We start from the raw sequence: 24,196 nt of genomic DNA on the forward strand, positions 1-24,196 counted from the left end.
TTTGGGTCCTAACATGCAGGAAGTGACCTCACAGCAGCAACCCTCTGACCTACTTGCTACCTGGCGGAATAGCTGGGCTGGATCTACCATTATAGTGACTAACAAAGTTGCTGCTGTCTTATGAAATGTCTGACTGCCTCTTCCTTTCCCTGAAGCATTTTGACAACAGCGACTCCTAAGTCCTTCTCAAGTCAACCAGAGCAAAATAACTTTCCAAGCAAGTAAGTTGCTACAAACAAAGTATTTTATTAAAATTTACATCTACTGAGGGAGAGAAATCCAGAATTTAAGGGCTCAGGAAGCAGAGGTTTGCAGAAAGGGGGGAAGTGGGGGAGGGGGCAGATGGAAGGAGGGCAGAACTAGCAGATATAAAATATATTTTAAAAAGGTGGAGTAACCTGCCAACCACAGAAAATAATGAATTATCTCCTGTCCCATTCCTTCACGGCACATTGGTGACCCTCACCATCATCTTCTCAATCTCATTCTGCCACTTCGCTGAGCATTAAGCAATCTGGCTATTGGAAAGAGCTGCTCCCTTCTCTCAGAAAATTCTTTTTGCTGGTGCCTGTTGGCTTCAGCAAAAAGTCCTTCTACACACACACACACACACACACACACACACACACACCCCCCTCATTAACACCACAAAAAGACGACACAAATATTCTCTGCTTGCTCTCTCAACTTCACAGCAGAGGGCATTTCCAAAGCAGCAGAGAGAGCTATATACATTTGCATTCCCAGTACAGAACTGTATCAAATTCATTTCAGACAGCAGCCCGCCCACCCATCACACAGAGAGGGTGTTTTGTCCTGGTTCTTAAAGCAACGTTTAACTGGATTCTTAGTAGGGCGAAAATGGGAGTTGGCTGATTAGCTAGAATGGGCCCATCTACTTAACCCAAACATTTGCGAGGGCTTCTGGGCCAGAAAATGTCTGGGAGTCACATGGAAACTCTCAATGATAGCTGCTCTAGGCTCGCCATACAGCTTACCCCTATCACATGAATCCTTTTCACAAGCATCCTCCATACCTAGGGGAATGTATGCATGGGGGAGTAGTGTGGCCCCCACAGAGGTCCCCTTCACATGGCATGCCTACACACAAGCAGCTGTTATATGGAGGGTAGGGGGAACAACACGGTGCATGATACTGAGGAGGGCATTGCAAAAATGTAGGGAAACGCATGGAGGATGGATCTTGTTCAAGCGTTGACAACCACAATCAATTCAGTACTCAGGACTGGTGAGGGGTAGCCAACATGGTGCCCTCTGAATGTTGCTGGACTCCCAACTCCTACATCAGAATTGAGCGGGGGGGGGGGCGTAAAAAAAAATCTGTTATACTGAACAATGGTGAACAGCAGCAAAAGGACAATAGCTTGCCTTGTCATCAGCAAGTTCAAAACAGTAAATTGCAATTGTACTTATATACTATATGCTTTGACAGCCAAGACACGTGATAAATGAGAAACTGGAACATACATGTCCTTCATTCACCCAGTTCATTTCTGTTCACTTTGGGGCTCTTTCTTTCTTTCTCTCTCTCTCTCTCTCTCTCTCTCTCTCTCTCTCTCTATATATATATATATATATATATTACTGTAGTCCACCAAAAAGCAGTGTCTTCCAGCTTCCACAGTGCTCCTTCTGAAGCTCTCATGAAAGCATGTAATGGGAAATCAGTAAGTGGTACTAGCTTGCAAATAAACAATTGGAATTCCCTATAATTGGGGCCATGAGGGCGGGGGAATAGTTACTGCTCCACAAGATTCACTATGTACTTGGGAGACCAGCTAGTTAACATCTTTCTAGTCACATTTTGATTCTATAAAAATAAATACATACAGGTGCAATATTCAAACTCAAGAACTAGTCGTTTAACATTAAAAGCAGAAATGGCAACCTTGGGAGGTAGGAACAGGCGGGAAAATGTCAAGGAGAATGAATGCAGACCCTGATTTTCAGTCATTTAGGAACAATTCAGCCACACTTCTTAAGATGTTCAAATTACGTTTAAAACTTATGGTCGTACTATATATTTTATGTTACGTGCACTGCATCATGCCTAGCGATTAACATGCAACAAGGGCTGCAATATATTTGGGAAGAGGCCAGATTCACTCCAGTGGTGCATCAAGCTTCTTTTCGATAGCATCTTGCTAGAAAGACCACCATGTGCAACCCTGAGTTCACAATGATCAAGTATGAGAACCTGCTCAGGACTCTCAGAAGTATCATGAGGTTTGAACTACTTAGACCCTTAGCACAGAGAGGGTGGCTCTAAGATGGCAGGACTTTCAAGAGAAACAAAAAGGAACTAGGCAGAAGTTCACACACACACACACACACACACACACACACACACACACACACGAAATGTAGATTTGAGCAGGTTTGTGAAGGGATGAAATCCATACCAAAAATCAAACCACGACTCCTTCAATAGGTACAGTAAGCCCTCAGTGACAGCTTCCTCTGACAGCATAGTGAGCCACTGTTGTCATTACAAAAGAGGGGTGGGATACTGCCCTTCCTCTTCCTCAGAAGCTGTCACATAGTCAGAACAATCGCTAGGGGCAGTAAGATGGCTGGAATTTGACAGTCTAAGGAAGGAAGCGTGGAGGAAGAGGGACATCCTTCAGCCACAGGCTTTAGTTTCAGAAGTACCATCAGTCAATGCAACTGTCCCACTCCCAGAAGTGGAGGGCAGCTCTTCCAGATCAAATAGGCTTCGTAGTACTATTGTAGACGAGGTGCTCCGTGTCCTCGGTGGTGGAGAGCACAGAGGAGAGAGTGGAGTTGGCGGCAGTAGCTGGCTGGCGCCGTCGCCGGTACGTCTTTCTGTTCTTCAGGAAAAAGTAGCCAAGGATTGCCAACACTATCATTATGCATACAGCCAGGAGCACTGCAATGGCCGTTTCGAAAGAACCTGTGAGAGATTTGAGGGAGGGGGGGATGAATCAGGGTTAACCAAAGCTGCTATTTGGGCCTTAACAAGCGTTAAGAAGGAGGTGCTGTTAATGTATTTACAGTAAAAGCTGGAGCAGCCCAAGGGTTGAGGCACCTCTGGTTATTTTGCTGCTTGCCTTTCCACACTCAAAATGGCACCTGTCCTCTTTTTGCAGTGTTCATCCAGTGAACCGCTTCTGACTTGGGTCAGGGTCCTAGGCTGAATGCACAGATCTTGAGATGCAAGATGCACTTTTAACGTGGGGTGCCTAGCCACCTCAAAAACAATAAGCAAAATGTGATTGTGGGTCTCTTCCCAGAGCCCTCTGCAACAAGGACTTCCTGACAGAAGTACAATGGTACCTCGGGTTACATACGCTTCAGGTTACAGACTCAGCGAACCCAGAAATAGTACCTCGGGTTAAGAACTTTGCTTCAGGATGAGAACAGAAATCGTGCTCCAGCGGCGCGGCGGCAGCGGGAGGCCCCATTAGCTAAAGTGGTGCTTCAGGTTAAGAACGGACCTCCGGAACAAATTAAGTACTTAACCCGAGGTACCACTGTATTCCATGGTGCGATTCCCTCACCAAGGTATGTAACATGCAGATACCCGGAGGCGCAGAATCCCAGGGTACCGTCTTTTTCCGTGTATAACATGCCCCCATGTATAAGACGACCCCTATTTTTTTTGGACCACAACAAAAAAATTGGGGGGAGATTGCCCAGAGTTGTTAAGCTTTCTTGGGGGGGGGGAGCAACCACGCCTCACCGCTATTGTAAATAACCCGCCCAACTGCCACAGCAACCAATCACACACCCAATCACCGCTGCCAATCTCCTGCTGGCTGCTGCCACCAATTGCCCGTCCCACCTCTGCTATCCGTGTATAAGATGACACACAATTTTTGCCTATTACTTTTAAGGAAAAAATATTGTCTTATACATGGAAAAATATGGTGTGTGCAGACTTGCAGCCTAAGGCTACAATCCTATACATACTTACAACAGATCAATCCCATTGAACTCAACAGGGCTCAACTCTGAGTAGATGTGCCTATGATAGCATGTCAAATACATGTTATTTCTAGAGCACTCGCTTGAAAAACCTTTGGTTTTAAATTTCACTGTTGTGATTTGTAGTCATAAGCTGTGTGACTAATAGTCAGCCGCCTAGGTCTTTTATTGAGTAAGTGGCATATACTTTTGGCTAACTAAAAACATAAATTACTTTTAAGAAACAATGCAGTGGAGGAATATGTAACACACATAAGTGATGGTGACATGTTTCTAAAGGCAACAAGTTGCGCGTCATCACTTTCTTTGTACAGAAGTATCAGGATTCTTCCCATGCCTCCTCCCAGTTATCATATTTTCTAAAATACATGGCAGCTTACAGCCGAAGCAAAAGAGACAGACAGCAGAGACGGGGGAGCAAAGAAATAAGTGTGCTACTAGAGCATTGTAGAGTTCAGTTTACATACTTAAACCTGCCTGCCGGGCCTCATAGGTGCTCCATCTCTGGCCAATCAGATCTTCCTCTGTGGAGGAGAGAAAGACAGAGTTGTATAATGATGCTTGGAATAATGGCAGATGCTCCCTTCCTTCAGGCAGTTTCATACAGTGAACTTTTAATATTAAAACTCTCTTTAAGTCATATCATATTTTCACCCCAACAGTTCAATCATATGTACATTTATTATTTTTATTTTACTTCTTAGATTTATATATCGCCTTTCTCTGCTTTCCAACAGCTGGATTAACAATTAAAAAAGAAACCAGAAACCAGAAAGAAAAAGAAAGGAGTGTGGGAGGTAAAAGAAGATGGTGACAATGAAATAGGCCATGGGTAGGCAACCTAAGGCCCGGGGGCCCGGATCCGGCCCAATCGCCTTCTCAATCTGGCCCATGGACAGTCCAGGAATCAGCGTGTTTTTACATGAGTAGAATGTGTGCTTTTATTTAAAATGCATCTCTGGGTTATTTGTGGGGCATAGGAATTCGTTCACCCCCCCCCAAATATAGTCTGGCCCCCCCACATGGTCTGAGGGATGGTGGACCAGCCCACAGCTGAAAAAGGTTGCTGACCCCTGAAATAGGCTTATGAGGCCAACAGTCCTTTCGGGGAAACAAAGATACTCACAGGCGATGTTCATGCAATAAACCAGACTTTGTGGCTTATTGTGGTATATTTATTTTATTTTATTGTTTATTAAATTTGTATACTGCCCTTCATCCAAAGATCACTGGAAGAAGTGGCTGATTGCTCCCACTTTGCTTCCCCCCTGGTGCAAGTGGAACAAACAAACTAGGAAGCTGGCATTGCGTTACACCTGAGCCAGGGATGGGGGTTAAATGCTTCCTACCAAGCCACGCTTGGGAGGCCAGCAACAAACCAGGTTCTTCCAGGGACCAGAATCAGCGCTTTCTGCTAGCCAGCAGTCTATTACTGAGCTAGATGAACCACTGGCCTTGCTTGGACTCAGACAGCTTCTCACAAGAATACAGAAATGCTACATTGGGTCAAATCAAGAGCATTTAAGCATTCTGTCTTTTAATAGCAACCAGATAGATGCCACAGAGAAAGTTATGATAAGCACCATTATTTGTTAGTTCCCACCATCTAGGACTGAGAAGTATAAATATGTGAACCTCTGGCTGCTAAACAACAATCTGTTAAGCCTTTCATGCTAGTACAGACACAACAGGAGAAGGAGTCTGTGACTCCATATTCTGCTGACCTCTGTCCTGCATGGTGCCAAGAATTTACTCAAAAAACATTTACTAAGCAAAAGATGCCCCACATCTCCTGCCCACCTCTTTAGGTCCTTTTTCTACTTACTTGTGACACCTTCGCAAGATTTCATACACACTTCCTCCTCCTCAAAATTATTCTTGTTGCCTTCACAGCCTCCATAGGTGAAGCGACGGCATTTCTGAGCAAACGGGTTGTAATACCAGCGAGGTATGCTATCGTCACATCTCCCAGTATCTGGCATATCCACACAGTGACCTGCCAAAAAATATTATTGAGGTGGTTTTGTATCAGGACATTAGTTAATACCTGATCATCTGATAATAATTATTTAAATTGATCTACTGCTTTCTTAGCGCAACTGCCTTCAAAAACTGACTTTCCCCATAACCGCTTGTTGCTTCACTTTATTTCTGTTCTAACTTTTTTTGGCAACTGTAGTCCAGTTTTCCTTAGCCTGACCCCCTCCAGATATTAAGCTACATATCTCATCATGGCTGACAGTTGGCCATGCTAGCTGGGGCCAATGTGTGTTGCAGTAATGTAACTGTATCTGAAGGGCACTAGGTTGGGCAAGGCTGACCCAGGTATTTGAGGATAAAAAACAAAATGAACTCGTTCAGTGAATGATTCACGTTTATAGAATCCTTACCTCACATTGTTAAAAGTTACAATTACATTTTTGCAAAAGTTTCATTGTTTCGCAGTAACCAAGAGCTGTAGTCAACTAAGTCCTGCTCAGTGTTAGACCTACTGAAATAAATGAGCCTAAATTAGTCATGCCCATTAATTTCAGTGGGTCTACCCTGTGCAGAGCTAGCATTGGACAAAACATGGGTGCAGTCATACTTTATATGCCAGAATAAATTTGTTACTCTTTAAGGTGCCATATAACTTTTGCTGGTTTTTCAAACCAGTTGAAGATTAAGATATATTTTTGTTCTTTGAATAAAAATTAATGCATTTAAAATACTTGAACACTACTTGACAGTGAACTGACCACATCTTCTTTGACTGGGAAAACCTAACTTTAGTGTTTCAAAATGATGCATACCATATACTAAGGAGCTGAGAAGTGCTACTGTTCCTGTGCAGGAAAGCCTTTGGTACAGTTTATTCTTTTAATTTGAGCAAGGTAACTGCAATCCATCTCCAGTCCTTCTGGAACAGCCACCCTTTCCAACCCCGATTACACTTGGAGAGATGCAAATGTAAGTAATCAAATTGGTTATTAGCACATTCATCCAAAGTAGAGCCCACTCCACAGGCATTCAGGATATACTTACTTTGGCTGGTGGTAACATTGATATTACGTAATCGATTGAACCCTTGCACATCTGCAAGAAACACAAAAGGGGAGGGGATAGTTCACATAATGGTTCTTTCGGTGTGATGACAATGCAAATTCAGAAACTCCCTGACCTCTTATTTAAATAGTTTATCCCTGTTGTTTTGTTAGTAGTTCTCTGATCTTCCCCATTCACCTACTTATTTGTTTCTGTTATCAATTTTAGACATACTAGACCAGAGGTAGGCAACCTAAGGCCCGGGGGCCGGATGCAGCCCAATCGCCTTCTCAATCTGGCCCACGTGTTTTTACATGAGTAGAATGTGTGCTTTTATTTAACATGCATCTCTGGGTTATTTGTGGGGCATAGGAATTCGTTCATTATTGTTATTATTTTTCAAAATATAGTCAGGTCCACCACATGGTCTGAGGGATGGTGGACCGGCCCATGGCTGAAAAAGGCTGCTGACCCCTGTACTAGACAGTAATAAGTAGACCTGTATGTATGGCCTACTTTAAAAACAAAACACCACGATAACAATTTTGCATCTATTTAACTGAAAAGCAAGAAAAACTGAAATAAAACTAATTCTGGGAAATGGAGCAGATTTGCATGTTCTCATTTTGCAAAATGTATCTGGCAATTTTTAAAGTATTAAACATGTTGTCTGGAAGGTTTCCTTTCTGGTTTCTGAGATTTTAGTAGATGTTGCCCACATACTTTTCAACAGCAACTGTGAGTGCTGTTGCTTCTGTAGCCCAAACAGTACCACCCACAAGAGGGAGGTATCAGCAGTCTTAGGGAAAAACCCAAGGTTTGCAAGACATGTGGTTAAACAAAACAGAACACTACACAAAAAGTGTGTGTGTGTGTGTGTGTGTGTGTGTGTGTGTGAGAGAGAGAGAGAGAGAGAGAGAGAGAGAGAGAGAGAGAGAGAGAGAGAATATATAACAAGTCAATAAAGACTGGGTATTCTCCGTGGCCAGATTGCTGATTGATTGTTGGGGTGTGTACATGCGCAGAATACAGAAAACTGGAGCACAGGAAAACTAAATGGAATGGCTGGAATCCTGAACAGTGTACTCTACACAGCAACATTTTCCTTTAGTCCCCCCCCCATCAATGAAAGCTGGTATTATTCTTATATTTGTTAGGTGCCCTTTATCACCTAAAAAATACAAGAAATAAAAACACCCCCACCTCCAAATGCAAAACATGTTCTCAATAAGCAACATTTTGAAGTCCTGTGAAATTGCAATTAACACTTTGAACAGAAATACAAACAAGAGCAACGGGAAATGCAGGACATTGCCATTAAAAGCTAGTTCACACATGCCAGCTAGCTGGTTCTAGTGTGCACACATGTGCACACACATGCATACTGGCTCATCATAAAATCTCTCCCCACTCAATCCAAATACAGAGTCCTGTGGTACATCAGCGCAAACTAGGCAATACACTGATACAATCAGTAGTCTGCAATGATGCTGGCGATTGCAATGGGTGGAAATATATTGATGGTGCCTCTGTATTCAGTCCTGCTTGCTTATATTTCTCCACACAAGATCCTGGACTCAATAAGAGAGAGAGAGGAGGGTTCATGCAAAAGTGTGTGGAGGGGAGAGAAATGCCTGATCTGCACGAGTGAACCAGTCCTTACGCATTTTTAGATTTCAGAGGGGACTGTGAAATCTGTATGGGACTGATTAACATGAAATAAGGCATGATCCATCTTTGGTGATGAAAGAGAGGGAGAGAGAAGTCTACCATCCTGCTCTTTCCAGCTTCAGTTCTGTGAACTTGTGGAAACGGTTCTAGCAGAAGAGATAGTAGATTTGATAGTAGCTTCAGTGGTCTGTCCCAAAATTGGCCTGAGCCTGGGTTCTTCTGCATGCGTGGCATGATTATGCCTATTTTCAAAGACGTCACAGCAACACCTACTTACACGAATCACATAACTTCTCGTCTGACCCATCTGAACAATCTGCAGTTTCATCACATTCCAGGAAGCTGTCAATACAGCAGCCATCGTCACATTTGAAAGAGTAGGGCAGGCAGTTTTCATTGCACACTATAGGGGAAATATAAACCAGACCTTTTGGTTCTCAGCAAAGACAGTGCCCCCTTCCGGACGGGGACATTTGCTTCAGATCAATCATCCTTAGGGCAGACCAGGACCAATGATTGTGCCAGTGAGAGCAGTAAAGACAAGAGTTTCACCATGCCAAGAAAGCTACCTCTTTGCAACGCTGCAAGCACAGAGGCAAGAGACCAGTCACCAGTATTTGCCATTGAGCCTGAAGTCAGCAAAAAAGTGAGAAAAGGTGGAGTCATGTAGATATACAGGCAGAACCCACAAAGCCAAACCTTGGCTTAGGGAGAGGGCACAAAAGTGTTGCAGTGTGCTGTGCTGGGCCACGGTTTGGCTTAAGGCATTATCAAAATCTGGACTTGGGGTTAAGTTCTCTCCTCGCTAACCATGAACTGTAACCAAGGTGTGTTATTGCTCACAGCTCATGGTTAGTGAGGAGAGAACTTAACTCAGGGGCAAACAGTGGTTTTTCAAATTTCAGCAACGTCCTGCGCAAGGTTAAATTTCAGCACACCCAGCTTGTCTCTCGCCTTCCGTTCTGCTCAATTTATGACGTCGTAGTTGTGACGCTCTGTGGCGCCCCCTAGCCCCAGCACCCAGTGCGGCAGAACCAGTCCCGCTGCCCTAAATCCACCTCTGCTTAACTGCGAGCCCAGCTTCAAGAAATGTTAAGCCAATCCTTGGCTCAGCTTAGTACAGCACGGCAACAGAAAGCACCAGGCAAGAGCAGAGTGGCTGCAGGTTCCACTCTAGGAATCTGCACATGTGGGCCATCTCCTAAGCCCAGACTTGGCTTAGTGTTCGGGACAAACCAGGCCACTGAAATGCCTACCTGGCTCATTTCGCTTTTCAACAGCACCTAGAGAGAAAGAAAGAGAGATTAGGAGGGGGAGAGATGGCTGTTTTTCAGAAAATTACGTGCAAGTCATTGGATCTCATCTAAAAATTCAGACAAAACAATAATACTTTATCTGTTAAAACATTTCCCTTCCTTTTAAATGCTGGTATGCACACAATTCCTTTCCAGCTACACTACTGTGCTGGAGGGGCCACAGGAGAAAAAGAGGTTTATTGATGTGGTTTCCCAACAACACCCTTCTAGAATTAGTGAAAGAGCTGTCAGTCCTTCCCGATTCCAAAACCTAGCTAGCTTTTAGCAAAGTACAAAAAGTCACAGGTTACAGAGACTCAGTGAACGCACTGTATTTAAAGCTATTAAGATTCAGCTCTGCCAATGCCAGGGGGCAGAAGTATGGGAAAGAACATGACTTGTGTGTTGCAAAACTCAGCATTCCGAGGTTATGTCCTGAAAGGATTGCAAGCAGTTTGACCACAAAATTGAAGGTGAATTTCCCCAAGGAAGTGATTTACGGAGAGCCGGCTTCAGGTACCAGGCCTGTTGGCAGACCAACTCTGCTATTGGCCTCTACAGCCATAGCAGACACTGTAACTCTCCAGCAGTTTGAATTCCCCCCCCCCCAATGGCACACTCTTCCATTGTCTCTCAAGACAGACGGATGCCAGCAATCTTCAATTTTTAACTGAATGCATTTCTCGCATGCAATGATGAGCTCTGACTAGAGAGATGGGGGAAATCCCATGTTGCTTGGCTAGAATAGCCGGTCCTCATCAATCTATAAAATAAATGCTTTGCAGGAACTGCCACAATTTATGATCAGTTCAGCATTAAAGATGTTGGAACAAGTCCCAGGCTAATTATTGCTTCCAAATTTATGGAGATTTTTAATCTCCCCTCAAAAAGCCTGAGCACATCACATCGAGACTTGGTAGACGGGTTCTTCCTCCACCCCTTCAAAAATTAATTCTCAGTGGCATCTATCAAATGACAAATGTTTTCTCACTTGAATCTCTGAAATCCAGAAAGGAGGGATTTTCTCAAAGGAGACCAACCTTGGACATTCTTGCAGGCAAGTTTACATTCTTCTTCTCGTATGTAATTGTTCTTGTTGGGTTTGCAACCCCCAAAGGTGAATTCCTGACACTGCTGAGTTTCTGGATTGTAGTACCAGCGAGGAAAGCTAGCCCGGCAACGTCCCACCTTATAAGGAGCCAAGCAGTGCTCTAGAAGAAACACACACAGTAAGTATCAGAGAAGACGCTGGTTAGGAAGCACTGGTTAGGTTTAGGTTTAGCTTATTCCCCTGATCTTACAATATTACTAGTTGGAAGGTCCCAGCATGTGACACTGTTCCCCAGTGTGTCCTTAAGACTAGTATCAGCCGGGGTTCCAGTTCTAGACTCTATCTTTGAAAGGTACAGCTAGCAATGACCCACCTACAGTCTGCTCAGCATTTAGCACAGTGACGGTGATGTTGGTAGAGCCCTTCTGTCCAGAAGTATCCGTCACAGTCAGCTGGAAGATGTAAGTCCCTTCTTGCAGGTTGGTGAGCACCACATGATCTGTCTCTTTCTGAAGATGCAAAATGTAAAGAAGGGAGGTCCTTTCAGAAGGCATGATAACATAAGCTATAGCAAGAGCTTCAGCATTCTCTCATCTTGGTTCAAGAAATGTAATGGTGGTGGGTGTTTTTCAGAGTTGCCACAGAACTTCACCTAAAGCAGGCATCCCCAAATTCGGCCCTCCAGCTGTTTGGGGACTACAACTCCCACCATCCCTAGCTAACAGGACCAGTGGTCAGGGATGATGGGAGGTGGAGGGCCGAGTTTGGGGATGCCTGACCTAAAGTCAGGATGGAGAACTTGTCCACCACCACCACCACACCAGTGCTGCTGGACTACAACTCCCATCATCCCTGGTCAATGGCTATATTCTGGAAATGATGGGAGCTGGAGTCCAGCACCATCTTGAGATGCCATGGGTTCCACAGCCGTGACCTAAAGCATCAAGGCAAATTTGGAGGTTCCCTACTCTGGCAAATTTTGAGGGACGTTTTTCAATGTCCATACACTGATACACTGAGAGCCAAGGACAATTGGGACTGCCCCACAGGACATTTCAAACAATGGATCCCAGCACTGGAAATGTTTTAGTAGACCAGTCTTGCAGGAACACCACAACAAAATGTTACAGAACACACAGTATTATTAGGATAACTGCGATAGTAGTAATAAAACCTTTGAAAAAGTCACAAGGACCTCCAATCAAAGCTGTCCCTTCCTGATGACATCAACTAGAAGGACCAAAGACTAAAACTTTCTACTACAAAGAGTACAAGGAAGTCATGTTGGCTGTAAGAAAAAATCTGAAAGCCATATTAGGGCAATACCTTTATTACGCCAACCAAAATGCCACACAGTGATACAGTGAGTGGCCAAAGGAGAAGGAGACAGAACTTTGTAAAAGCTATTTGTACTTGCAGAGATGGGGCATCTGCTATTATGTGTTTTTCACTCCTAGGAAGAAAGTTGCCAGACACTTGCCAGACGTAGACACAGATGGCTTTGAACATCAGCCAACTCTCCTGCCTCCCCATCCCTCAACTTTCTTTTTTTTAAAAAACAATGTAACCTGATGAAGAGTTCAAGGCAACCTTGGAAAAGCTTTTCAAAATTGTGTTTAGAAGCCATACACTGGTTCTGAAAAAACACGCACCAAATCTTAAACACTGCAAGATATGAACACAGACTCAGATACCAAGATGGCACTGTAACCTGGCACCTCACATTTGTCCAACATAAAATGAGTACTTTATATTCACTCTTGCGTCATGAAGTAGACAGTAACAATTTATGGGGCATGTAGATGGCATGGCATTATACAACAATTTAGAGCAGGAAGCATAGGCACTGGACATAATAAGGTTGCCAGACTAGTCCCACAAGCTAGAATTTACATTTGACTTCAGGTGACCCACAAGGGAAGCTAGTAACCTCCAGTCTGGGATCAAGTTTCTCCCTTTCCCATCTCCCATCATCTCCCCTGAAGCAGAAAACTCAAATTTCCTTGTCCTGTTTGAAATCTGCATCTTCTTGTTTTGTTTGAATCCATTTTTGTAGCCAAGACTCCATTTTCCTGGTAGCTTGTGGCCTAGCAAAACCATGAAATCTCACTATCGCTGTCTAGTTTTAACCCCCCCCCCACACAAACACCATTTTTAGATTGGAAGTGTGAAAAACCTGTACCTTGGTATACTGAAAGAATGCACCATTAATCTCTGAAGACAAGTACCATAAGCAATGATTGAAGGAAGTTGGCTAGGTGGAACAACTGACTAAATTTAATCTTGAAGTCAGTAGAAGAATGAAAATACTAATCACAAATAAATAAAAGAGGATGCTGGTGGATAGCTAACGAACAGAATAATTAGTCAAAGGTTAATAAAGAAAGACAGAGCAGAATAGCTATACGTAATTACATATTTTAATGAGAAGGCTGGGAGGGCTAGTCAAAGGAGCGAAAGGATTCCCAATTGGTTTAGACTGATGAAAGTGGGTTATAGGAAATTTATTGCAGTCATATGATTGGTTAATTGTAATCATGTGTGCCCGGCATAGAGCTTTTATACACTTCTGTATTACACACATGATTACTATTAACCAATCATATGACAGCTGGAGGGCCAAGTTTGGCCATGCCTGCTCTATGCAATTATACCATGTTACAGTCCTTCACTGATTTTTCATGAAGGCTGCCCCTGAATATGCTTGTACCACATAAAGGCCTAGTTTCACTTGAAGCCTGTTTTTTGAACGGCATTTTTTTGGGGGCACCCCACCCCCACCCCAGCCACAGACCCCTCCCTTTCCTTCAAAGCAATAGTGATTTGTCCCTGTGACTGGTCCTCCCAATTTGTCTCCCTCTCACATGCAACTGAGGTGGCAACTGCCAGGTCTGATGTGGCTATTGTATACCTCCCCGCCAGTGGAAGGTACTTACAGTGCCCATTACGAGCAAGTGATGCTGTCAGGCCCCCGTTTCCCCAATAAAGGATAGAGCAGCATTTCTTGGATCAAAGCCCACCTCAAATGCTACCACCTGCCATGTCTCAAAGTCAGCTTGAACACCACTGCATTCTAGGATTGAGGAACACGAGGGTATTCACCCAGTCACAATCCCCAAGACTCTCCCTTGCCATGGGAAAAGGTAGTTCGCTGCCCATCTCCTTGGGCCAGAAAAGGCAGATAATCTGACCCAGCACTTGTAGTGGCAAAGGACCTGCCTGTTGTTTTTGAACTCATTAAAGATTGCTGAAAGGCAGAATGTCAAACTGCTGGAGCCCTGCCTCCCTTGCAGTCATTACTGGAATCTGCCTAAACTGGATTTACTTACTCAGTAGCAAGCAAGGGATTGTATGTAGCACACATCTAGAATACGCAAACCCAGGACAGGTTCAAGCTTTGAACTGAGGCATGCCTTACATAATCAAACTTACACTAAGTACAGCTTACAGATCTGGCTTTCAGGCAGTCTCCTAATTCAGACACTGACCAGGCTCAGACCTGCTTTGATCTTACGTATAATGTAAGAAAACCATATGCCCTTAGACGATTTTCTGGGATTAATAGTACTGAATGCTAATCTCATTGTCCTTTATCTTTGTGCAAAGTTCAACAATGCCATATTATTAAATATTAAAAAATGCATTAATCCATCTATTAAGGATTTCAAGGATATAAAAAGGTTATTTAGTAGGAGAGGAAAGCAAAGGTGTTAGAGGGAGAAGGGAGTAAATGAATATCAGATGCAAAGCTGATGGCTATTCTCACAGAGCCAGTTTCTTTGCATAACATCTCCAGTAATTTGCTTAAAGAAAGGAGGCGTATGCTGAGTAACAACTTAATTGAACCATACTGCTGACATCATGACAAAATGATTCATTGGCTCAATTCAGATGATCATATGTTGACTTAATAAGCCAAGACATAAATCACCTTTTTGCCACAGCATGCAGCCCCTTCGCTCCTCTCTTAATAGGAGCCACAATTAAATCAGGGAATCCCTGAATCAACCATAGTTTCCCATTTTATCCGTACCAAGAAACTATGGTTAGTAGTTTCAGAATCAAGGTATGATATTCAACCATAGGCCATAGTTTAAGATTCAGGCTTGTTCTAAAGCTTTTAATCAATCTTAAACTATGACCTATGGTTGAATATCATACCTTGATTCTGAAACTAACCAACCATAGTTTCTTGGTTCGAATGAAATGAAAAACAATGTTTACAAAGTGATTCCCTTGTTTAATCATGGCTGACACAGAGGAAGGAGAGAAGGGGTTTCATGTGTAGGCAGTTCATTCTGTCTCAGCTTATTAAGCAGAGATATGATCACCTGAATGCTGATAAGTGTAGATTGGCAAACTATTGTGGAAGCAAACCTAAGCCAAACATTTGGCCTTCCTTACCTCCATCACCAGAGAGTCATCGCCAGAGAGACGTGTCCATTCATAATTCACAATACCATGGTCATCGAAACTTTCTGAACCCCTCAGCGTCACCGGCTCGTTAGGCTGCACTTTCATCTCCATCCATGCACGGGCCACAGGCGGCCGATCATCTGACAAGGGAGAGAAGAAACAACATTTTTATGTATTAATTCAAAATATATCCTGCCAATCTACATACAGCACCATGCACAGCTAACCATTAATAATATAAACTGAATAAAATCATTTTTAAAAAATCAGTAAAGCGAAAGGATTAACAAAGGATGACAGAATGCTTGGCTCCAACTCTGAAAAATGAAGGGAACAAACACATGACTAAAATGACATGACAGCTACAAATGCACCCCACAACCTGCAGGAGATTTTTTAAAAAAATGAATGTCCAAAGACAGGTATCGCTGGTGGTTAAAATGCTACATTAGCAGTTTATTTTAACAAATTAGATATTTTTTCAAAGTAGTAGAAGACAAGTAGCTTTAAGGACAGTAAGGGATGAGGTCAAGTAGCACTTTTGTATGTATTGTTGGCTCAGTGGCTGTTGGCGCCATCTTGTCTACTTCCTTGCCTGTGCCCATTCTTATATGCAAGTGGAGCATCCAGCAGTGGAGCACTGCCCCACTAACCTCAGTCTGCCTTTATCCAGCCTCCACCTGCCTGTCTTCTTATTTTATAAAGCCCACTGATGGCATTTTTTGTCCTCCTTCCTCTCAGTGTTGCCACTGTACAACTCAGCACAGTGGAGGATGAGGGCAAAACCAGAATCCATCGGCTCTACCTCTCATTGGTTCTGGCTCCACCTGTCACAGGTGTCCATCCAACCTCTACTTAAAAACCTCCAGTGAAAGAGTGATATTACTACCTGATCCTACTAACTCAACAAACAGGCCCTTGAGACAGTTGCCGAAGAAGCCGTAATCTTTTACCCCGGAAAGTTCATTCCAGCTTTCTTTTCCAATTTATCTTTAGCAATAAGGGCTGTTCACGTGGAGGGAAAGGGCCAAACCTAGGAAGCTGCAGGCAAAGACATTTGACGTCAAATGGAAATATACTGGGAAGTTTCCAGTGACCTTAAACTAGACTGAAGTGCAACCAGTTATGCCAGAGTTTTCAATCAGCTACCTAAACGTCATTACAGAAAGTGGCCAGAACAGCAAGACTTTTTAACAACAGGCAAAGACCAGCAAATGCTCAGGTCACACCCAAAGGATTACAATAGGTTATACCCATGCAAGCACACTGTTTCCATCATTTCCCCAAGGTCGTTTCCCCACATGGATTGCCAATGCTTAGGCAGTACAATCTCAGGCAGTTAAAGGTTTTTCATAGCTTCTGATACCTGACCCTTTTAACTGGAGATGCAAGGAACTGAATGGATAGAGAGTACCTGCATGGGGTCTCCTCCATTGCTTCCATGGAATCCTCTGGTAAGTCAATGGAAGAAAACTCTCCATTATATAGCAGGGGATTCTGATGCACCCAACCATCCACACCCATCCTGTTTCAACAACAATATGCATGATGCTGAACAGGTACACTGCGGGTGTGCATTCAGACATATATATGACAGATCAGACACATGCCTCAGGTGTTTTCAAATTAGAGCAAACATGACTTAATAAATGAATAGCCCCCTGAGTATGTTTATTATGCCATCTCTTCTCCCCTGAAACTCCTTAGATCAGTTTCTCCATAGTGACAGGCTCTTCTCATGTCATGAAGGGAGACAATCTAACATAAAGGTGCTTTACACAGAGGTTCAAACAACATAAGAATCTGGAAGATCAATTATAAAACTCCCCAGCATTTTTCTTCATGTATTTCCCTTACCCCATGAAAAGCAATAGGGGTGGGGCGCTGATCACAAAAATAGCCTGCAGGGAAATAATAACTACCTCCTTCCACAGTGATATATATTACACAGCATTTAAACACAAAACATCCCTTACAAAATAGAAATAGCACATAACAAAAAAAAATTACATTCTGAAAGTACTTCTATATAATGTATCTAATTTATGTTTATTCACAAAAGTATCACTATACCACTTGATGTACCCACCCCCACTGGACCACAAAGCCCCTTCATGTATATCAGAAACAGTTACAGTGGGCCTATTTAGGCATTAATTGGTTATTTACATGATATTGTTTGTTTGTTACTATGTAATATCTATTTTGTGTGTGTTTTTATACTGCCTCAGCTCAAATTACTTATTTGTGAAAACCAACCTGCATGATGCAAGAAGTAAGGCAATTGTTAGCTCCCTATAGATCGCAGAGGACCCAGGCCCTTTTTATACTCTAGGCAGTATGGTTAGGATCACATCAAAGTCCCCATAGGTTTTTACTAGGCTATCACCATGACAAGTGCACTTACTTGGCATCTGATTACATAAACTGTATGTCTCACAGTGAAGTACTCCTTCCAGAAACATCCCAGAAAGGTTATCTTAGGATGGCTATGGCGCCCACCTGAGACATGTCAGAACCTAGTTCCAGTGATTTACACCTGGGGGAGAAAAAGCCCTGCTAATCTCCACACTAAAACCAGGGCTAGAAAATATATCTATCCAAGCTCTAGATAGGGTGTGTGCTTAAGCAATTGCCTGACGTGGGACGTGATGGTGAGATCTTGTCTCTTTCAGAGCACCACTGCTACATGCCCAGGCTGGAAGCCATCATTCATTTGTATCACTGACATTATTCCTCTGTAGTTCATGCACACTGCACATAGTTGCTCTGGGTGAGCTTTTGGGAACTGTCGCTGGGTCAGTTTCATTTACTGTAGTACTTCAACCTTCCTCCAAAGTGTTTAAAATAAAATTTTATTCTTGCACTGTTAACAGCACCTGGGCCCTCCAACTGCACCTTGCCCTGATCCCAGGAAGAAGGTGATCTGTTGTGCCAACTCTACCTAGGCCAGGAGGCTGCTCAGGCCAAGCGATTAAAACAGGAAATCTGTTTTTGTTTTCAAATATCTTGAAGGTTCTTTCCTTTTATTGAAATTTGGAAAAAAATAACGATCAATATCAGATATATTTTTATCAAGACTAAAACACTGTTGTTGTTGTTGTTTAGTCGTTTAGTCATGTCCGACTCTTCGTGACCCCATGGACCAGAGCACACCAGGCACTCCTGTCTTCACTAAAACACTAATCTACGGTAAATAAAAACGCAGAGCAGAAACAGAAGAAAGATGAATGGGGTAAAAGAAAAAGAGGGAAATAGAGAGAAATAGAAAAGAGAACTTCTGATTCTTTATCTGTCAGCTATTTAGAGAGAATTGTTCAACACATGCACTCCAAGACAACACAACAAATCCACCTTTTATAAACTAACATTATCTTCAAGCCTCAAACCGAGATATCATAAGTACATTTTCTTTTCCATGCAAAAAACCCATAGAAAGTTTCCAATCTTTAGTAAATGTTGACAATGGTTTTTCTCTGATTAAACATGTCAATTTCACTATCTCAGCCAAGTCCAGTAATTCTAACAACCATTCCTCCACTGTAGACAACGATGAATTTTTCCTTCTTTGTGCATGTAAAAGTCTCGATGCTGTGATCATATATTGAAATAAAGTTCCAAAGACTTTTTCTATACCCGTAAATCTCAGCAGGCTTGGGACAACCAACATAACCCCAAAACAGCTATGGCTGAGCATGCTTAGTGGCCATGAAATGTTTGCTGTCTGAATATTGGAAGGAAAAAAATATGGGAAACTGGAAGGAGAAGAGTAAATGGGAAAAAAGGGAATTTTGACCAGGAAGGAGGACTCCTGTGGGCCTCATTTGTAGCTCAGTTTCAAAACTCCGCAAGCCCTGCTTCACATTGTATTGTGTTGCAGCCATCCCTGGAATCTGCCTCAACAGGACTTGCCTACTTTATTCCAGACAAAAGATTTCACTCAAGGTACACATGAAGAAAAACAAACAAAACTCATACCAATAAAATTCCTATTTGAAAAGAGAAGACAGATTCTAAAGGTGAGTCTGGTCTTTAAGAGATTAAAGCATTCAAGCCTGAGCCATTCACCTTTATAGAGAAAGACAACAAAGCACACACACACACAAACACACACAAACACACACACACACACACACTTGGACCTTTGCTCGACCTGGAACTTCCCCCCCACCCAAACACGGAAATTAAATGAACTAAAGGACATATTTGTACTACAGTACAAGCTTAGATCAAGATTTTGGTAGTTGTATAAGTCCAGGGAGGAGTGTGTGGAGTCAGTCAGTGGAAATAATAAATGTTATTAGGACCAGTTAATGTCCAAAACACAAAGCAGTTGTTGCTTCTGTAGCAAGAATCAGTTTTATAAAAGAGCCCTGGTTTGAACCCAGAACTATAATTCCCAAGGTTGTGTTGGGGAAAGGATCCAAAACAGTTAGACTGGGTAAAAACTGTAGCCAAGACGCCACTGGCAAACCCCTTTACAGACAAGAACATTTGAACCAGCTTGGTTTTTGCTCTGAGACGCAGCAATATTCTGAAGTCTCTGCCTTTTGCAGTTCTGCTATCCAAGATCCTTTTAGCTGGAGATTCAAATTGGGCCTTCTCCATCACCATGTACTCTGCCCCTGGAGATGCAGCCTCTTTCAACACCAGATTTTCAATGAAGTCCTTTCTCTCTTTATCATGACCTACACTATACAAAAACTAACCTCGCCTAGATACATAATCCTGGTCTAACTTCCTTTATCTGCGAACTTTGATTCATTTGCCTATCATAAACACAGATCAAAGTTCAGCATCGTCCAGTTGTTCGTACTTTCTTTAGCACTGTATACATGACAAATACCTTCCGACTCTAAGCACTGCAACTCTGTTTAGTCTGTACCACTTTGGATTTTCAGGGGTTTCGCTTGCCTTGTTTTAAGGCAAACAGTATCATATTCTCTTCAGCAAGTCCAAAGAAATTCAGCGGCCGCACGACACTGAGGTTTTTTTTTTGACTGCTGTGAAAGTGATGTTGGCCAGTCTGAGTTCTGTGCCATCGCAATGAGTGGCTTTAAGCTTTCCTGCAAAAACACTGGCAAAGGTATCAGAACACTTCATATTAATCTAAAGCAGCAGCCAACTATGTCACGGTGAGTGTTAGGGCTGGGCGATATCAGCTTTGCAGCATCGCAGTATATCACCAGCCAAACGTCGTGGTCTGGCGATATACCGCGATATTGAACAAACAAGCTGCACTGGCTGCGAGGCACCGGGTGAAATTGCCACAGCTCTCACTGCAGGAGCTGAGGCAGTTTCACCCTGGCACCTAGCGGGCTGGGACAAGGCAGCTTGTTTGTACAGCTCAGCTGGGGCATGGGAGGGCTCCCCATCCCCAGTGCTCCCCCAGCTTGCAGGTGAGCGGGGAGAGCAGTGGGGATCCCTTGCCTGGAGCCAGTGCCAGGCTGGGGGACTCTGAGAGGAGCAGCAACCGCACACTCCTCAGCTGAGCAGTGGTGGGAACAAGCTGTATGGGCGCTTCGCCGGCATAGCTTTTTCCTCCCTCTGCACAGTATGAGGGTAGAGCAGGGGTCAGCAACCTAAGGCCCATGGGCCACAAGCGGCCCATGGGGGTCGTTTAACCAGCCCATGGACCCCCACTGCCCGCTCAGGGAACCCCGCTTTCTGCTTGGTCAGCTCCTGTGCGCCATGCTAAGCTGGCACGGAGCAGAGCAGGGACCGCCTTCCGTGACCCTGGTCGGCTTCCCATTGGCTGCAGGAAGCTCCTGCAGCCAATGGGAAGCTGTGCACGCCTCCTCCGACCCAGGAGCAGCACCGGAAATAGCATTTGTGCATGTGTGCAACCACACACACACACACACTCCGGCCCACTGCGGCGTCTGTGGGACTGTGAACCGGCCCAAGCCACAAAAACTTTGCCAACCCCTGGGGTAGAGCAACACTCGCTAGAGGTGATGCTGGAGGTGGTGGTGGTTTTACTAGCGATATACTGGTGAGTGAAGCAGACATCGCGGTCTGCTCCTCATACTGGTCCTGGGCTACACAGAGGTACCTCGGGTTAAGAACTTAATTCATTCTGGAGGTCCGTTCTTAACCTGAAACTGTTCTTAACCTGAAGCACCACTTTAGCTAATGGGGCCTCCGCTGCTGCTGCGCTGCTGCTGCATGATTTCTGTTCTCATCCTGAAGCAAAGTTCTTAACCAGAGGTACTATTTCTGGGTTAGCGGAGTCTGTAATCTGAAGCATATGTAACCTGAAGCGTATGTAACCCGAGGTACCACTGTATATTGATATATCGCCCAGGCCTAGTGAGTGTTGCTAAATCAGAATTAAATCCAGACCAATCCAGGATTCACACTTTTGTCCAGCAACATTCACACTTGCTACTAACGGGTGCAAGCAATCAAAAGGAAAGGAATTTCTGCGTCCCACCATTTATTCTTCTGGTAAATGTGAAGGGGCTAAAGTACTTTACAACAACCCTGCAAGGTAGGTTAGGCTGGATGGCAAAGTCTGTTGGGAAAACAAACGGCAAATTGCTGGGCTCCACTGCAAAAACACCTTGGAAGGAAATCCCCATCTCTCTCAATAAAAGCCACTTCCCTGCATGCAAGTGCCTAGGATCAAAGTCCAAAAGTCACCAGCAGTTGCTTCTGGGGTGGTGACAGTTCTGGAGACACTTCATCCCACCCAATAAACTGAAAAACTGGAGGCAGGCTGTGTTTGCAAGTATTTCGCAGAATTAGGAGAAGTTGCTGTTCTAAACATAGGCAAAAGTTTGAGGAGGTTATTCCACTCCCACTGAACTGGTTTGCCTAGACCCAGAATAAACCTATGAAGTCATAACTTAAATAGCAGGCTCTAGACTGTTGCCAGTAAACATCTTTAGGTCCTGCCCTTCCACATAAGGAAAACACAGGATTCCCATTTTATGGAAAAAACAGAACGAGCACAGCAGCATCAGTAAAGAGTCAAACAGCAGGCACCCAAGAATGCAGTTTATGATGAACAGCATTATTCCTTAATTCTTAGCAGCCAAAACAATCCTTAACAAAAACAATCCTTAACAGCCAAAACAAGTGGCAAGAACTGAGGGGGTGCCAGAATTGCTCAAGAATTACAAACAAGGAGAAGAGTCTTTGGCATATTATTCCATCTAAAGATTCCAGACAAAATGCATTTATTTCTATTCTTGCTCAGCTTCAGCACAATCATGTATCATCTTCTTTTGACTATTTTTTTTTTAAGCGGTCAGCAAACAAGTACTCAAATACCCATCTATTCCTAAAAGCAGTTTTCTCATTTGAGCAGAAAGTGTTTAGGCACATAGAATCATAGAATTGTAGAGTTGGAAGGGACCCTGAGGATCATCTAGTCCAACCCTCTACAATGCAGGAATATGCAGTTGTCCCATATGGGGATCAAACATGCAACCTTGCCATTATCAGCACCATGCTCTAACTACCAACTGAGCTAATGCCTCCCCTCCACACACACCTTTTTTCACCCCAGAGCTGTTTTTGCACATCTGAGCATATATTCCATTTTTATTCTGGTATATAAAATCTTATGTGTGCTGATCAAAAGAATCATCATAGATCTTTCACCTGTACCACAAGAGAGGGAAGAAAGCTAATCTCAGTGAAGGAAGCAAATCTATTTCAGTAGGGAAGGGGAGCCTATGAGCTTTCCAGAGGATGTTGGATTCCAACTCCCATCAGGCCCAGCCAGAATGGTGATGAGGTATGAAGGGAGTTCTAGTCCAACCATCTCTGGAGGGGCCACAGGTTCCTCACTCTGTTCTGTGGGATGGAACAGAGCTTCTACAGAAATTAACAGGCCACCCATGTGAGCCAAGGCACATATTGAGCTTGGGCTGTTGGATAAGGAAGAGCATGGCAATGTTACGTTGCAACCTCAGTTGTGCTTGCTGTGGTTGCATTTGACAGCTAACAAATAAAAACCAATGTGACCGTATTGGCATTGCTTGGTGAGCTGATCATCATGAGGCTGTACAAGAGGGTGAAGGTTGCCACCATAACTGGGCAAGGCTCTGGAGAAATCATACTGGAATTATACTGGACATACCAGTTGGGGCATCTGGCCTACAGGATGACAAAGAGGAAGTAGCATGGCCCAACTGCCCATCCTTATTTTGACATTATGGAATTTGCCCATTATTACCTTTAATGTTTCGCCAGACTAACACTTTGGGAAGTGGCATGTACCAATTCTTAGAAATTATCTCTAAGGTACTCTTTAGGGCTCCAAATGCTTTGCAAACATGATCAGATTTATCCTAGCAGCAGCCCTGTTCCCATTTTATTGATGGGGAACTGAGGATGCAAGAAAGGAACCCTGCCCCGATGCATTTCTGAAGTCAGCTCCCACAGGTCTAAATCCAACCCAGCACAGAGGAGAGGACCTGTGGTCCTCCAGATGTTGGACACCAGCCCCCATAACCAGCAGCAGCCAACATGGCCAATGGTCATGGATGATGACTATTGCAGTCCAGCAGCATCTAGAGAGCTGGTTTCCATCCCTACTCTGGGAGCACAGTTTTCTTCTTCTTTGGCAATCACTCGTAGCCAAGTAAGATTGTCTTCCATAAACATGGTTTTAACAGTGAGTCCATAAATGACTGTGGAGGCCAATTCTGGACCCACACGTCTTTCCACAGTGGGGACATTGGTTCCCTGCAACATGACCAATGGTCATGGATGGTGACTATTGCAGTCCAGCAGCATCTAGAGGGCTACAGGTTTC

General features: G+C 43.7%; 1 protein-coding gene across 2 annotated transcripts in view; it reads right to left on the reverse strand.

Moving 5' to 3' along the window:
• Positions 1 to 226: 226 nt before the first annotated feature.
• The window catches only part of SPINT1 (serine peptidase inhibitor, Kunitz type 1), a 37,692-nt gene continuing 13,722 nt past the window's right edge, over positions 227 to 24,196 (reverse strand). Inside the window, exons 2-10 of one of the 2 annotated variants that reach the window (XM_083615844.1) lie at positions 15,415 to 15,566; positions 11,384 to 11,519; positions 11,000 to 11,170; positions 9,921 to 9,947; positions 8,942 to 9,067; positions 6,994 to 7,044; positions 5,795 to 5,965; positions 4,437 to 4,493; positions 227 to 2,935 (exon numbers count right to left, since the gene is read on the reverse strand). In XM_083615844.1, the coding sequence (XP_083471970.1) occupies positions 2,727 to 2,935; positions 4,437 to 4,493; positions 5,795 to 5,965; positions 6,994 to 7,044; positions 8,942 to 9,067; positions 9,921 to 9,947; positions 11,000 to 11,170; positions 11,384 to 11,519; positions 15,415 to 15,566 (1,100 nt within the window). In that variant the 3' untranslated portion in view covers positions 227 to 2,726. The remainder of the gene's footprint in view (positions 2,936 to 4,436; positions 4,494 to 5,794; positions 5,966 to 6,993; positions 7,045 to 8,941; positions 9,068 to 9,920; positions 9,948 to 10,999; positions 11,171 to 11,383; positions 11,520 to 15,414; positions 15,567 to 24,196) is intronic. The other variant, XM_083615845.1, reaches the window with a different exon arrangement.

This window comes from Podarcis filfolensis (genome assembly GCF_964270895.1).
Source record: "Podarcis filfolensis genome assembly, chromosome: 1".
In the NCBI taxonomy this organism is placed as follows: domain Eukaryota; kingdom Metazoa; phylum Chordata; class Lepidosauria; order Squamata; family Lacertidae; genus Podarcis; species Podarcis filfolensis.